Source organism: Crocodylus porosus, unplaced genomic scaffold, assembly GCF_001723895.1.
Source record: "Crocodylus porosus isolate Cpor-Errol unplaced genomic scaffold, CroPor_comp1, whole genome shotgun sequence".
Classification (NCBI taxonomy): Eukaryota; Metazoa; Chordata; order Crocodylia; family Crocodylidae; genus Crocodylus; species Crocodylus porosus.
The window spans coordinates 2,193,705-2,210,578 of NW_017728922.1; the positions used below are offsets into that span (position 1 = coordinate 2,193,705).

Consider the following 16,874-nt stretch of genomic DNA (forward strand, 5'->3'; position numbering starts at 1 on the left):
GCTGGCCAAAAAGTAAGCAAAAGCAGAAATTTTAGTACACGCACACCTGTTTTTCTTCATAATATGCTCAAAAGGCCTCAAAAAGTCTTTCTGGAACCGGAAGTTGGCTAACTCTCCCTTCTCAAGGAACTTCATTGACAGCTGCCTTAATGAGTCAACTGCAAAGATGGCCACATCTTCATTAGGGTTGCAGCCAACCTAGTAAGGGAAAAAAGTGTGTGTCTATGTATGCCAATATACATTAAAAAAAAAAAAAAGTCAACTCTTCAATAAACTGTTTCAGACCAACAGTTAATTGAAGAATGCAGTCACTGTGCTTCCATGCTTCATCCTTCAGGTAACTAGACTGTCTTTACAAACAGACAATGCCGTGCAAAAACCCAGAAATTTGTAAACTGGTGGTTTAAAGGAATGAGTAGCATACCACCACCACACTAGAACATGGAAAAAATTTTGGTTAGAGAATTAGCAAACTGTTCAAGTTTGCAAACACTCAGTTTACACCTGCAAAGAGAATTCATTACATTATTTCTAACAATGGAGCTAAAGGAATTAAGAATCTTTTTCCTTCTTTTTGATTAAATACTCCATAATGTACTCTGATTGTGGATTTCGTTAAGATACAAATGTGAGATAGTCATGACCGCTTCAGTTCATCCAGAGTATTTAAAAGCATTAACTCAATCCATGTTGATCCATACATCCCCAAACCCATGACACTTGAATCATAAGAACCCTTTAAAGCCATGATGCATAATAAGGGGAAATTCTTGGCCAATAAACATTATTCCACCTGAACTCAAGTGGCACTGTAAGATTATATTCTGTAATCTTTAAGGTTTAAGTACCTTATTGAAATGATCTCCGATCACTTGCCATATCCTTGACCACTGCAGCCTAATGCGATTCATGTTGTAATATGAAATCTCCACTATCTTTTGTAGACTGAACATGCGTGGGTGGTGAGGGGAAGCCAGCTCATCCATGGAAACAGCACACAACCATCGGACAAAGTCAACTGAATGTTAAACAGATATTATAGGCCGTGAGTTTGGGATGGTTTCCCCTGCAATGGTCCTTTTCACTATATGTTCAGTATACATACCTATTGCATTGCCATCCAGCCTGGTTGATCCTGTAAATATTCTGTCGAACAAAATTAAGATGTGGTTAACATGTTAAGTTGTATTGAAAAGAGGCAACGATTTGTCCTGCAGAAGCTAAGCTGCTTCCCTCCATGGCATCCCACAAGCCCCATGCATGCTACTCTCTCACCCTCTCCTGTATTTCATGAGCTTTGTTTAACCCCCTGCACTACCACCCTGCCACCATGGCAAGAACTTGTATATACCTCCCCCAGCCTGCAGCTTTTTGGGTATCCTCATCTACCAAGCCAGGGTATGCCATTATTCTCATGCCTCGAAATGCACATTAGAAGGATGCATGCAGGCCTGCACTGCCCCAATAACTATTTTGCCAAAAAATACATCAATCATTCAGGGTGTTTCCATGTTAAAAACTCTAAGAGGCTGAGCAAGGGGGGAGGGGGGCAGAAAGGGATGGGAAAGTGTTGCACTAGAAGGCATTAAAATGGGTGCCACTTGATACCTTGTCAGACTACAACAGTGCTAGAAGCTCTGGCTGCACTAACCGTAGGGCAAGAGCTATGCAGGCTGGGGGTTGAGCATCCCTAATCTAATAAAATGGAGATACTGATGCATGTCCAATAAATAGGGATTTCAAAGAACCCAATTTGGATTTGTGACCCAGCAGAGGCAAAAAATGGTGTAAATTTAGAGTAGCAAATAACCAAACATAACAGGACATGCTTCATGTAGCAGACAGCCAATACAAAAGTAATTTATGTGCTTTTTAAATTGGTTCTTGTGCTCTATACAACACAATACCTCCAATTTATTTTGCAGCAGTAAAGGACTGAAGAACAGAATATGCATACGATATTCCCACCCTTAAAATCCATTTGAATTTATGCAAAATAATCCCTCTGGTTATCCAGCAATCAGCGTCAATAACCACCTAGTTCACTGGAAAACATGTCTCTCTCTGGGATTGAAATAATGTACTCAATAGTTCCATGAGATTTGGCAAGATTCTTATAATGGTTTTAAACTTCAGAAGCTGAAAACCCAGTTGGAATCAACAGGTTTTTTGTTCGTTTTTAAAAACAAACATCAGGACAGCTTGGGAAACTCGATGCGCACATAATCTTATTACAGAAGCTAATGACAATACCTGTCCACTGCCACCACCACACTTTGTGAGCTAGTCTCTCCTACAGATTCCTGAATGCTGGCCATTTGCCTTTTATCAACTCCACCACCAACAAGGTTACCTGGAAAAAGAATATTCAGAGACAAATGACATCATATGGATTCCTAACCATCAATAGTGCGTTCAGTTTTACACAAGCAGCAGCGATCAACAGCTGCTTCTCCCAAGTCACTTCCAAAATTCACACAGGACAAGTGACATTAATAATATTTAAAGCCCAATCTCAAAACAGTATTTCTTGACTGTCCATATATTTGATTCCAGAAGATTAGCTTCAAGTTAATGGTAAAATAAAAAAGTTATGAGCACAGGAACTTGCATTCATTTGTTCACTGGAAAGGGAGATGTTGTTTCAAATGAAACAGGTTTTGCATCATAGGACTGCATGAAAATTAGTCATCTTCAGTGGTTTTCAGTTGATGAAGAAAAAAAAAAAAGAGCAACAAAGAGAAAGAAGAACAAAAACAAAAACAAGCGACAGATGTCCCTATAGCCACCAGGTTGGCTACAGGGTTATGGCATGAGCCTGTGCTCAGAGCCCCGTCATCAGCCTGGACGAACAGCTTCCAGGGTCACAGCTAAACTTCCAGGGTTACGGCTGGATGGTGGGGGAGCCCAGGGAGGGAGGCAGCTGGCTCTGCACGCCCTGTCCCGCTCACACTAGGCCGCGGTAAAAGACAAAAGAAAAAAAGTTTGGGAACCACTGCTCTAGCCTATAAATAAGTGCTTGAACTTTAATTAATTATCTATAGTGGAACCAGAGGGTGTCTCTACACATGCTTTGGGATAGAGGGTGCATGGGGGAAGGGGAAATAGCACACACCTTAGCTAATTAAAGCACCCACAACATCCCATGCTTCAAAAATCTTGATTGGGGCGCTTTAACTAAAGTTTTTTTGACAAGCTTTAGCTAAAGCACCCTTCACCACCATTTTGAAGTGCAGGGACACTGAATACACATGATGTGGAGGCTGCTGGAGCATGTTAACTGGCACACTCCAGTAGACTCAATTAATGAAGACCATGCCATGTGCCAATTAGCACACACTGGAACAGATGTCCAGTATGTGTATAGGTGCCCGGAGATATTACCCTGGTTACCTGCAGTTTAGTTATCCAAATAAGTGGATGTAGCTACTGCTTCTGTTAAAACACTCTGCTATTTCTATATTAATCTCTTCTATGAAGAAACTTTCTTCTCCCTATAGTTCTCTGTGCATGAACCCTATTTTGTGGAATATAAAAAAACAGACTAAGATGGACAATGGATCTAGTATCTAGTATGAAATTTGCAAATGCTTGTATTCTAAACAGTTTCTAGGTGCCACCAAAAGTTTAGTACATAAAAGATTTTAATTGTTACAATATTTTTATTTCTAAACAAAGAAAAAAAGGAAACTAACATTGGTAACAAAACTATATTATGCTATATCTGAAAGTCATAACCACAGACAATTACATTTAGGAATTTTATCAAAGTAACTTCATAGAACCAATTTAGAACAGCTGGAACATACTTAGGTAATCATTACTGGAGTAGCTGAAGCAGTGGGCTCCTTTTATTAATCACGTAGTAAAACTGTTCTCCACATTTAGTTCATATTTATCGGCTTTAAACATTTCATAGGAATGTATCATTTATCATCTGTCATGTTAAGTGTTTAGATTTAATTTACTTGTAAATGCAAGCTTGTAAAGTGTCAGAGATTAATCTTACCTAGTCCCAGGCTCATGAATTCTTCACTCCCAGATGTATAGCTTTTAATGCTGCCTTCTCTTTCACGCCCAGAGCCAGATAAGTATCGTGTTTTAACCCCAGTTCCTATAAGTTGTGCTAGTTCCAACTGGCTGATGCATTTCAAGATCTAAAAAGCATGTGTCAACAACATGAGTACCTACACCACCATCTTTTACTATGAATTTTACAAGTCAAATTATTTTACTAATATTAAGTCTCAATACCTCTATGATGCAGACAAATGTTATTGCAAATATGCTTATTCTAAATGACCAAGATCATGATGATTCAGTGACAAATGTGAAATCAGAAGCTAGAAATCTAACCCCTGGTTCTTCAGCTGCTAAACCCAGCTTAGTATGTAAACGATTGGGTTTATAAATCTCCAGTGGATTTCCTTTCCACTGGGGTACATGGGTGGGCTCCCATTACTTCAAATCTAGCTGCAATTTTTGGGAATCTTAGGCCTCTTGCTACGTGTTGCATATATTACACAACTAACTGGTTAACTGTGCAATAAATTAGACTAGTCACATGTGCAAAGTAACTATCACACAATAAATCCAGCTATCACATTATCCAGCTATAAAAAGAGCAAACCAGCCATAAAGAGTTAATGCTTGAAAATGTGTAACAACTCTATAGCTGGTTTTTATCCAGCTATAACTTGAATATGTAGCAGGGCCCTTAAAAGGCAGATCCAGAGAGACAAAAGATAATGTCATTCCCACAGCGGAGTTCTCACTAGCAATGCCGAGTAGACAAGCCTGCTCTGTAGATGGAAACAAAGTGGTAAGGATGTTAGGAGCATCCCTTGGACTGTTCAAACCTGCTTGCCCAGAACCCAGGACTTTAGGGTGGTGCCAGGGCACCCAAAGGCATCCTCACTGCCTCAGTTAAAAAGCTTATTTTACAAGGAACAGTACCAATTGGGTAGAGTTTATTCCCTCAACAGCACAAACATGCACTCTGTTACCCTGCAAGCTAGTTAAGCCTCTGTGTTGCCATTAAAGCTGAAATCTAGCCTCTCTGTTGCATGTTAAGCTGAAACAAAGATCTGCAGCAAAGTCCAGTAAGATTCCCATCTGTATCCTCCTGATCAGCAAAGACTTGCTTTTTGGGGGGGATCTTTATTTCTGACCTAGAGAAAGCAGGAAACTGCAGCAGTCTTGCTTTCAGATTAAATTAAGTTTAATCCTGCCAGTTTTCCCATTCTCCCTGGAAATTTCTCCAGTGACAAAGGAAGCTGCCTTGTAGGAGTTGCCAAAGGGTGAGAAGGAAGACTTGAGGATTATATACTAAGAGAATTTATTTGTCAATATACATGTCTGATAAACTCAGTGGTTCAGAAGTTGACTTCTCTCTCAAAATTTAATGACAGCTTAACACCCATAAAGGAGAGCATTTTTAACAATCTTCACACACCTCAGGACTGGCCTCCCAGATCCCACTTTAAGAGCCTTCACAATTCTAAAGGTTAGAAACATCTCTGTCAGACACTCCAGATTCAGATACAAGCATGCACTTCTGTAAGAGGGGGGATTTAATCTGTAAAGCTTCCCAGGGCTGCAGCTGTGAATCCTCTAGACTGTACAAATAGCAGGACAGAGCTAAATTAACAAAATGTTGAGGCTATTGATGCACATCAAGTCCTCATGTGCTCTAGCTATCCAAGCATTTACCTCATGCCAGGAATTCCCAAGGTAGTTGCCATCTGTATGAGCCACTGTAATAAGTGTTTTAATGGTATCTATGTTTTTCTGTTTCATTTCTGTAATGCTGGAACTGGCAGTCAACAATGAAAAGCGAGCAAGGGCCTGTACATAAGCATCTCGTTCAAGCTAGAATACAGAAATGAGAAAAATCAAGTCTGCAAGCATAGAAGAAAAAGCCATGCTGTGTTGCACAAAACCCTCCTGACAGCCCTATTTTGACCACATTCCTGCCCTCTCCACCCCCTCTCACACACAGCTTTGCAATTACAGTACAGTATTTCCTGGCAGAGTCTTGAATCGAGTTGGGTACCCACAGGTGTCCTTAGATGACCCGCAAAAGCATGTCGGGTTCAGATTGGTATGTGAACTAGTTCACATCTTATGGTTTGTGTGTGGGTCAGAAAAAAATTTTCAGGTTAGACTCGGGTCAGAATAAGCCTCACTGACAGATGTGACCCCCCCTCCCATGCTTAAATCTCCACCCCCCCAGCACTTTAAAGTCACTGTGCCCCCATACCAAGTCTAAACTCATACCCAGAAGAGGCATCACGTTAGTTGGAGCTGGCTTGTCCAATGTCTGTATGGATCAGGTGCTTCAGTGGGGCTTTTATCCAATACAGAGGTCAGCAATGATTTTTGGGCCAAGTGCCAAAAAACCCCAGCAACCTGGACTTTGAAGATGCTGGCATGCTGGACAGTGGGGGAACGGCAAAGGGTCCAATGCTTGTTGTGGCAGCACATCCCTGGCCTCTTCCCTGCTGTCCACCCCAAGCAGCTGCTGCTAGCAACTAACAGGTCTGGGGCTCTGACCCCAGTGCAGCTGCTTGCAGCTGTCTTCTGTGAGCAACCTGGGCTTTGGCGGCGAAGCCACTGCAAATGGCTGCACCAGGATCTAGAAACCCAGCCTTACTGCTGGCAGCAGCTGCAGCCACATCTCTGGGAACACGGCACAGAAGGGGACAGAACACGGGGAGGGGGCCAGGGCAGCCCAGCCTCTTCCTTGCTGCAGACTGGGCACTGGCCACATGCAAGGACCTAGCTTGCTGGAACTTCGGCACAGGAGGTGGGGGTCTCCCCCGGGACTGCCTGGGGCAGCTGCCCCCACGACAGCACCCCCACCCACGAGCACCTTCCCCCAGCCCTGTGACCAGGCCAAATCCTGCCCTTTGATCCCCAAAGCAAGCGCAGCAATGAGTCGGCTGGGACTCCAGACCGCAGCCCAGCTGCTTCTAGGCTCACGGCTGGGCAGCTGCTGCCTGCCATAGAGCCCAGGCTGCTTAAAGCAAGGCTTGCAGCCTGTCACCTGCTGCAAGCAGCCTAGGCTCTGTAGCTGGCAGCAGCTGCCCAAAGCCCAGCCAGATTTGACATACTGAGCACAATGCCTTCACATGCCGTGCTCTGGCACACCTGCTGAGTATTGCTGACCCCATATCTAGTAGCCAATTGAATGAGCTTTAGCTACAAGCTACAATTAGCTACAAGCACCAGAAAGCCCAGCTGAAGCACCCATCTATACAGACACTATGGAGCTAAGTTGAACTAATGCACTGCCTCTTCCAGAGAAGTGTGGTTTGTTTGATTTTTTTCCATGTCTGTCAGCAGCTTGAGCAGAATGATTAGAAAAATGTGTCTGGGTCAGGTTGTACGTTTGCTTAAAAGTAGATTGGCTTGGTGCATGGGTACAATGATGTTGCTAATGCAGGCTGCAGGTTTGGGTCCAGATCTGTAATATCAGGTGCTGGCCAGAAGTGGGCCTTTAAATATGAGACCCATGCAGGTCTCTATTCACTGGTCATCAGGGAAGAACTGGAGACAAGCTAGCAAGTGATCATAGTGGATACCCCATCAATAGGGGTCATCTGATAGTTAAGAATAAAAAGAATCAAATTTTCCAATATTCAACACCTCAAGACTGCATCAAAATGAAAAAAAAAAAAATCTTTCTAGTAACAAAACATTCCACCTGCTCTCCTAGTCAACAAGTCATTTTTTTTATTTAAACTTGCTTAAGGTGACTAGTGGAAAATACATGTCATCCCCTTCTATACTATATAAAGCTGTGAGATAACACCATTTTATAATCAGTTTTAAAAAATTCCTTTTTCTTCCGATGTCATGTTTGCTTCTAGAGATCTACACAGATCAGATCCACTATATACAAACCTGCATGCCAAAAATGCAGGCTATTCTGATTGCACATCGTATTCCTTCCAAACAGAGAGATGCAACTTCTGTGTCATCACAGTTCTGAAGACCAACGCTATAAGCTGCCAATAACGGAGTCCACACAAGCTAAACAAAAAACAAGCCTTTGTAAGTTTAGTAACTGCTTCTGGAAGAATTGGTTAGTCAGCAATGAAAACTAATTTGGAGGCAACTAGTGCCAACCAGGTATGTAACTATTTACATAAGCTCTTCTCAGTATCATTTGCTGTTTTCCTTTAGCTCTATATATTGGCATTGCCCTGAAAAAGGTCCATGCCCCCCCTCCAAAGCTCCTAGTTGTCTTCTTTGTATCCGTGAGTCTGACTCATATGACAGCATGCAACACCCCAGTGAAATAATCAGAAAAAGATACACTGCACCTCTCAGGTGAGAGTCCTAACGCTTGTTAATTACACATTTCGGATTCAAGAAAATCTTTTGCCCTACCAAAAGGTACACAGAGAATTCCACGCACTCACTTTGAACATGGGCCGGACATGCTCCAGGTGAGTGGCACTTGTAAAAGGAGACTTGGCGTGGCTTACTGCTTCCATGAGGGCTTTAGCTGTTTTAGCCATTTGTTCCATCTCCAGGTTGTACAATAACCGTCGCTGCTTCTCATTGGCTACATCTAAGGAGAACATGACACAAGAGATAAAATTATTCTGTCAAACTCCTGACTTAAGCTACCCCGGATGCTGAGTGAAGACCGTTGATAAACAGCAGCTTATGAAAACTTTTTCAGATACATTAATATTTTACTCAAGAATTTTTCCATGAGTCTCCAGAACAAGGCAAAGCCTTGCCTAATGCAGAAATTCACCCACTAGATGATACAAGACAGTTATACAGTTCTGCCTTTAATATGCCTTGTGCTCCACATTTTCTATGAAATTGATCTTTAATTATGCTTTTATAACCTAGGTCACATTTTATTTAAATATTCATTTAGTTTAGTATGAACATGATTATCAGTTTCTGCTCCAAGGTCTATCAAACAGATCCTGCTATTAAAATCCCTGGTTACTTCTTTTGTGTCACCATAATTCCTCAGCTGGTGACTTTAGTTACTTCTTAAGCTAGAAAACCATTACCTGAATAGGGAACCTACAGGGAACACCTACCTATCGAAGGAAATGGATGCTGGAGGTGCAGTGCCTAGCCCTTTTCTTTCAGAGTGAGTACTAAACGAATGTCCAGTTTGTTATTCAGAGCACAGTACATCAACTCCAGCTGCACACCTTAAGTTCTCACCTATTCTAGGCAAGAGAAGGTCACTCTGCAAACATGACTTAATCACCTCCAACCTCTATTTTCACCATATAAATTGAGACAAGCTCTTTCAGGCACGCAGTAAGCCTCTGAACTATCAAGTGCCACTGGGAAGTAGGGTACAACATGCAATAGCCACATACTAATTTCAAGGAGAACTGCTAGCTATTTCCTCTAGGTCAACTGCCAACTTATATTCCTACATTTTAACACCCCTCTGATTCTCACAATAGTAACATTACTCTTCATTGCTTTATCTTAACTGTTGCTTGGTGATGGCTTCTTAAGCACCTGCTGTGTTTTTCACCTTCTGAATTGACCCTATTTTAGCAGTGGCTGAAGTGTCCCCCAGATGCTGCTTATGTACCATAGAAGTGTTAGCAAAGCTGAATTAGAGCATGCTAATTCTTGAATGACAGTCATTAGAAGAAGCTCAGAACTCTATATTCGAGTGTCCAATTAAATCTTACTTGGCTTACTCTTGGCTGAAACTGCATACTCCTTTGTCTCTTTCATTGAGATTTTCTTTCCTTCTATTTCCTCATAAATGGTGGACAGATATTCCTCTGGAAGGTCTTTACTATCATTGATTCCTCGATTCATTTTAATATATTGCTCTTTTGTCATTTTATTCTTTACCTGTCAAGAGGATGAAATGCAGATGTCAGATTTTGAATGCAAGTTCAAGAGCCCTAGCACCAGCTTGTAAGTAGTTTTTTCCTACCTGAGGACTGTGCAAGTCTGTAGTCAGCATTATAATAGAATATGCTAGAACATAGGCGGTGTCAGCACTAGCAAACAAGGTTTGCCTAAAACCACAAAAAAAAACAAAAACACACAAAAAACAGATTTTAGAGCCCATCTCAACTAGATCATTCATTCCATTTGCATATGAAGGAAAGATGCACACTCTTAAAAGGGGTGTGCGGGGTGGGGGGAATCCAACAAGGAATCTATCACTTTAGTCTCCAATATTAAAATTATTAACACTAAAAATAGGGCCAGCTCCTACTTATCTACTGAAAGCTACAACAAAGCCAATAAATTGGAGAGAGAAGCTTTAAAAAAGGCACATTAAGAAAGGCTTTTAAAAAATATACGCATTGCTATCCTTCCTAGGTTTTTGTATTCAGCAAGCACTTACAGAAATATGATTACTCACCAGTGTATGACATTTAAGGTTTTCAAAATTATTTCTAGAAGAACAGATACTATAATACCAATCTGTGGGGCAGGAGGAGAGGCACAACACTAACATCTAGCCTTAAATCAGTGCCAACGTATTGAAGCAAGTTATATTACTCAGAAGTTTAGAGTGAAATGGTCTATATCAAAGTGGCACATATATGCATGTTTGGCGAGTGGCAGAAGGCAAGTAGAAAAATGCGTCATTACATATAAGTTACTTCACAAGTCACATTTTTAATGCTCCTATTAATTTTTTCTTAAGTAATGCTGATCAAATTTTGGTCTTGCACCTGATCAGTTGAAAGTTATCAGGATATACAGCACTTAAAAGTATCCAGAGGTTGCTGATCAATTAGTACCCAGATACTTAATCAGAAAGCTTCCTCTGAAATGCCTATACTGTCAAGACTTCACAGTAATTTAGAAAATCTCTCATGGGAAAGTCTTAGGGGTCAAGTTTTCCTATTTAACCATAGGTTAGGTCATCATGGTAGTAACAGCAAACCCCACCCCCCAAAGAAATCCAAAACAAAAAACAAAACAAAACCAACAACAAAATAAAACATAAAACTTATCCCTAGTGTCCTGCCAACATGCCTTACAAGTAGGAGGGAATTGGCCATTAGCTACAGGCTGCCAGCAAGATTGCCATTCATAAAGTATTTATCCAATATTATACACTGAATTACCATTGGTTGCATTCAATGTATCTAGCTGCAAACTTCTCCATTAGTCTGTCAATCTTCTGGGCTTCACCTGGCAATCGGAAACCTTCCAGAAATATCCGCAGAGCAGAGACAAAGTCTTTCCCACAGAAATCAAGCTGGTCTACATAGGCGTACATCACCTCCTTGTTAAACTTGTTATTCTCCCCTAGAAATTCACCCACTTGAGTCTAAACATAGAAAAAGAGAGTTATGAATATTCTACACCAAACTAATTTTCGCACCTTATTTATGTTGCAGTAAGTAATTGGTATAACAGTTATAGCCAGTTTTATAAACTGTGATATGCTGCTCACTGCAGGCAGTGCCACTGCTGAACATGGAAGGTTCCAAGTACAGTATTCTGCATGGTCAGTCACGCCATTTACTAGCACCGCCTTTAGAAACCAGTGAGCTACTGACTCACATTAGAAGCATTCATTTTGAGTTGGTAGGATGGAGGAGTGGCAACAATATGGGGAAGAGAAAAGGAAGAAGGAGAGTTTTATTCCACTAGTACAAAATGCATTGTTTTGCTGTTATACACTACATCTACACTAGCAGTATTTGCTTGTACAGTATAATGATGTTCCTATACCAGTAAAAGTGCAGAGTCAGCATAGTTATAGCCACAGCATTAAGAGACACCAGGAAAATCCCATCCCAAAAGAAGAGTGCTACAAAACTGGAGGGAGTGTATAAAACAGGAGAGTGATGGCAGGGTAGAAGAATAAAAAAGGGCAAAGAAAGAAAGGAACATGGAGAAGAGCAGCCTGAGCTGCTTGAAGGCATAGGTATAAGTTGTGTCAAGAACGACATTAACCAATTTATTTTACGTGACATTCAATCTTACAAAACACAGGCGTTCTTCTTGATGGAGAAATTGTGCAATTTCCTCTGTTGTAGTGCCAAGCATTCCCTGTTCCTGCAGGTATTGTATTCCTCTCTTTGGCTTTTTATTAAACCTATTCACACAGGCACAATATAGAAAAAAAGAAGCAAAGCTGTAGTCTAAATTTAGCTATCATTTCTCAAAATATAAATGGTTCACAATTAAAAACAAAGAAAGGAAAAATATATTTTTTAAAAATCCAAAGGGTAATAATTAATTATGTCATTCTAGAGAACCCACCAAGTATATTTAAAGTCAGCAATACTGAAAGGGTCATTGTCCTGACAAATCAAGATTTTTCAGGACAAAAACCTGTCTTGTCCAAATGCTAGTATATGTAGTGCATGTATTACGGAAAAAAAAAAAAAGGATTTTGCATTTAGCTGACAACACAAAGTAAACATGAATGGTAGAAGAGCTCATCTATAGACTGAAAGTCACGTTTCTATGCCAAAAGCTCTTCTCCTTTGTGACACAATCAGCCCAAAGAGGAGAAACCATAAAAAGGCAATTATGGCACGTGCTTCTGGTTACAGTAATCTCAGGCATTAGCTTCAACAGCTGGTAAAAAAAAGTTGTCACTTGAAGCTGTAAATGTGACATGTATTTCCTATAACATACAGTAACAGTAAAGATTTATCCAACAGACATTCAAATTTTCTTGACACAGCCAAACTTACAATTCTATTCCATGTTCAATTATCTCCTTCTGTTGCTTGATAACTTCAAATTGCTCAGGATCATCTGGGACAGAAGTCTGGGTGCCAACACTTCCAATTCCCGATGACACTGTTGACTCTAAGGAACTTACGCTGCTCCTTCTGCCTCCACTTTCCAGACATTTTCCTTCCCCCATTTCCTGCTCTGAAGGTTTATCTGAACCTGAGAACAGACAAAGAATGTGAGAGATCTGATAAAAGCAATTAGCTTATTTCACATCGCTGTGTGAGTGTGAGTATCCAAAAAAACCACAAAAACATTTCTCTGCTGAGGGCTATGATTTAAGGCAGTAAGTCTCAAATCAGGGTGCTGTACTGCCTTGAGATCCTTTCTTGGGTCCCATGGGGTGCCACAGCATTAGCACTGTTAAGTATACCAACATTATTCACAAGATAAACCCAGAGATTCTGACCTGTTGTAGGCTTTGAGTTCTCTTCAACAGGAGAATTGCTCTATTTCATTTCTATAGTCAAAAGAAGTGAAAACTAAGAGCTGGTATTTTCCAAGGATGCCTTAAGATTAAAAAAAGGTTGAGAACCACTGGTTTAAGGGAATTGAAAATCTCCAGATGAAGTACATGGAAACCAGGTGTTAAACACAAGCTTTTACAAGGAATTCAAAGGAAGTTTATGGCAGGGGAAAAAAAAGCAATCCTTCCCCGCCAAAAGAAAGGGGGCATATTTTTCAGATCAGAGGGACTTCTTTCTGGATTGTGTGACTGGTCATTCAAGGAGTCTTCAGGAGAAAAGATATGCCACTATTTGGAGAAGCCATGAGCTTAAAGGAGTAGGAACAAACACTATCATATTTTCTTTGAAAAAGTAAAACTGTAAGCCAGAGTACCCGTGAGGCTGAAGCTTTGAAAAAAAGGCCATGTTCAAGTCCTGTGGAGTTGGAGAGAGCTGGCACTAATCTCAGGGGGTAGGCATTTGGACCATGGAAGCCTCAGCACTCAGAAGGGGGAAGAGAAAATTTGCATCACAAGTGCTCATAGAACGGCAGTCAGAGGCTATGCCTGTACTCAGCTCAGACTTAAAGCAAAGTACATGGATTCAGTGAAGCACCCAAAACACAGCAGGCTGGTGGCTGTCCAACAGGCAAGCCTAACTTGTGTTATAGATATATACCATTTCCTGCTTAACTTAATACTTCTGTTTCTAAGAAAAATAATTTTCCCCCATTTATGCTTTTAATCCCTATGGGCTTGGTAGATAAGAAACTTCACTTTTCATAGAAATGCATGAGACTCTTACAAGCTTCCACAAGTGTAGTTTAAAAATACATCTGGGAAAGTCCACACCCCAAGGAACCTAAAACCATGTTATTATTGCATCTAGCAGAAAGAGAGGAAAAAAAAAAAAAAAGGAAGGAATGACCTTAGTTAGTTACAGGAAGAGACTGCATGCTTAAACCAAGTAACTTGAAGATCTTATTTCTATAACCATACTCTCCATTTTCCCTGTTCTCCTTAAAGCCTGTCTGTACAAACACTTTCTGTGAAACAGCAAGGAGTTTTTGTGAAAATTCAAGTACACACCACTGATCTGATCAGAGTGCTACATGCTAGACATATATTGGTGTAAATTTAAAAAAAAGAATCTCACCAAGACTGGCTTGATGGTTGGGATTCACATAAAGGTCTTTGCTCCATTCTACCATGCACTTTAGGATTGAAACTAAACACTCCAGACCTTTCTTCCGCAGACTTAGTTCCTATATTTAAAAGAAAAAAAAAAAAAAAAAAGTCAATTGTACCCGACAGTTCCAGGTTGAGATATTAAAGGACTTAAACATTGCACAAAGTACATCTAAAACAAAGAGCAAGACAACAGGTTAAAAAATTTCTACTCATAAATAAGTTGCTTCAAGAAAATCCTAGGAAACAAAACTCACGTAAAGAGTCTTAATAGCAGAAAGTTGTCGCAACTTGGGTCTAAAGTCAGGTTTTGTTTTTTTAAGATTGAATAATCTCAAACTGACAACTGTGTTACCATGCAACTGTTGATCAAGTGGTATTTTTAAGACTTTAGATGGAATACCAGAACAGCCCAATTCAATTTTGTCATGAAGGCAGGAAAAACACTGCAAGGATATCAGAACTCTAAGTAGCAATGTTTTGCTGTGGCCCACACTGATTATAGGAATCCAGATACAGTAACCGGAACTGAGTCTGTTATCTAACATTTCTAACAGTACTTCTTACCTTTTACCTCGATTATACTACCAGCAAAAAGGCTTACAAACTCAGTTCACTTCCAGCTTAAAAAAACAATCCAAGGAAACAAACAAAAACAAAGAAAACCCTACAAACAAACAGATAGGCACATGCATCCTAACTGCACTATGTTCTTTTGCAAATACACATCCTGATCATTATTTTCATTCCTGACCTGAAGGGGGGAGTAAAGAGACAGAAAAGGAGGTAAGTGTAACATATTGCTGATTTTACAACTGTAGCAGGGAGATGTGGTCATGTCCAGGATGAGTTCTGCCATTGAATGGTCCCTATGGTTTACTTTCAGTAATCGAAAGGATACATGTGCTCTTACTGGAAAGCCATAGTTGTGCCCCATCATTCCTTTAAGGACTGGGAACGTGTTGTTTTAAAGGGGAGTGAGGGTGGGGAAAAAACAAAACAAAACAAAAAACACCTTTGTGATGTAGAGGTACCCTAGCGATACCAAAGCCTTACATTTCATTTAACGAAGGCTCTGTTAACCGAGGACGTTCCTGAGGGAAGCATGCAATTAAAAAGCAAAAAAAATCAGATGGTGATGGTGATGATGACGTCTCAGTTGTATGTGGCAAGCCTCACTTTACAGAAGCGTTACATTTTCCATCCATATCCTAACAAAAGGACTGGCCAGAACATGTATATACTCGCACTATATTACTTGGCATCTATCCAGCTCAATTCATTAGGAAATGAAACAGGATTACTACCCTAATGACATAATACAATAGAAGCCAAATGACTGTAGCTGTGCTGCACTCTCAACCAGAAGAAACAATAGTAAATGACAAAGTACACAAGTCTTAAAAAGGAAAAGTAGTGCTATATTGTCTTCAAGGCTCCCTCTTACCTGGAGAGGTGTCATTCCCAACTCATGTCCGCTCCGTCCCTGAGCAATTTTAGACAAGTCATTTACAAGGCGCTCAAAAATATTAGCAGCATTTAAATCACAGTCATAGTTAACATAAATATCCACCACACACTGGGCATCTTTAAACAAAAAAAAAAGAAGCCAAGAAAGCAAGATTAGTTTAATTCAATGTCATAATCCAATATGAAGCCACATACGCACAAAGATGACACTTCATTCCAAAAAATAATGATCTCAGTTAGGTTTAAATATGTTTGCTAGCTGTACAATTATGCATCTCTATACAATTTTAAATAATTTCTTGATTGACAATATTCTATATGAATGAGAAAAATGCTTAAAAAAAAAAGAAAGAAAACACTTATTGCTACTACTAATCTACCATATTCACCTGCATATAGGACAAGGTCCCAATCCCCTGTCCCTCCCTGCAAACCAGCAGGTATTCCCTCCACAGAAAACTGGCACCAGGCCTGGAGGTACTGCAATACTATGCCAGCACTAGAAGGGCCAGAGCCAGGGCAGCCCTGATGCCCTTCTCTTGGTGTCAAAAATGCTTGATCTTAGATGAAAGGCTGAGTTGTTGATTCTCCCCCCACCCCTTAAGGACCAGATCAGTTCTGATTTCTATTGGGCAAAGCCCAGTAGTCAAGTTCCAAGTTTCAACTGAGAAGAGCTCAATCATTCACATCAAAATGACTCTACCACCGAACAAGGATCTTCCTTCTCAGACTCAGTCTGGGGCTTTAAATACTCCCCAAATCTGTGGCAGACATCCTATGTGCAAGCCCAGGGATCCTGGGATTCAGATGTTCTCTAGTCTTGTTTGCTCTTAGCCCAAAGACCAGGGAGCAAGCCAGGGGGAAAAGCAAGAAAACAGTTGTGTGTTGTCGCCCCCTCCCCCGCAAACAAAATTGTGCAGTTAAGTTTCCTGCATTTGAGGAAACTTGCAGGGGTTGGCATGCCTGGAGTATAAGGAATAGGCCTCACCCTGGAAAAACCACTGAGGTGATCACGGTACTTCCCCTGCGAGGTCCAAAGCCA

General features: G+C 40.6%; 1 protein-coding gene across 1 annotated transcript in view; it reads right to left on the reverse strand.

Moving 5' to 3' along the window:
- The window catches only part of ARFGEF2 (ADP ribosylation factor guanine nucleotide exchange factor 2), a 58,721-nt gene that overhangs the window by 16,900 nt on the left and 24,947 nt on the right, over positions 1-16,874 (reverse strand). Inside the window, exons 12-26 of the mRNA XM_019539797.1 lie at positions 15,810-15,949; positions 14,331-14,439; positions 12,687-12,888; positions 11,968-12,079; positions 11,100-11,305; positions 9,947-10,031; positions 9,693-9,861; positions 8,430-8,581; positions 7,909-8,037; positions 5,713-5,871; positions 4,010-4,157; positions 2,254-2,353; positions 1,106-1,146; positions 849-1,018; positions 45-198 (exon numbers count right to left, since the gene is read on the reverse strand). Coding sequence (XP_019395342.1) covers positions 45-198; positions 849-1,018; positions 1,106-1,146; positions 2,254-2,353; positions 4,010-4,157; positions 5,713-5,871; positions 7,909-8,037; positions 8,430-8,581; positions 9,693-9,861; positions 9,947-10,031; positions 11,100-11,305; positions 11,968-12,079; positions 12,687-12,888; positions 14,331-14,439; positions 15,810-15,949 — 2,076 coding nt within the window. The remainder of the gene's footprint in view (positions 1-44; positions 199-848; positions 1,019-1,105; positions 1,147-2,253; positions 2,354-4,009; positions 4,158-5,712; positions 5,872-7,908; positions 8,038-8,429; positions 8,582-9,692; positions 9,862-9,946; positions 10,032-11,099; positions 11,306-11,967; positions 12,080-12,686; positions 12,889-14,330; positions 14,440-15,809; positions 15,950-16,874) is intronic.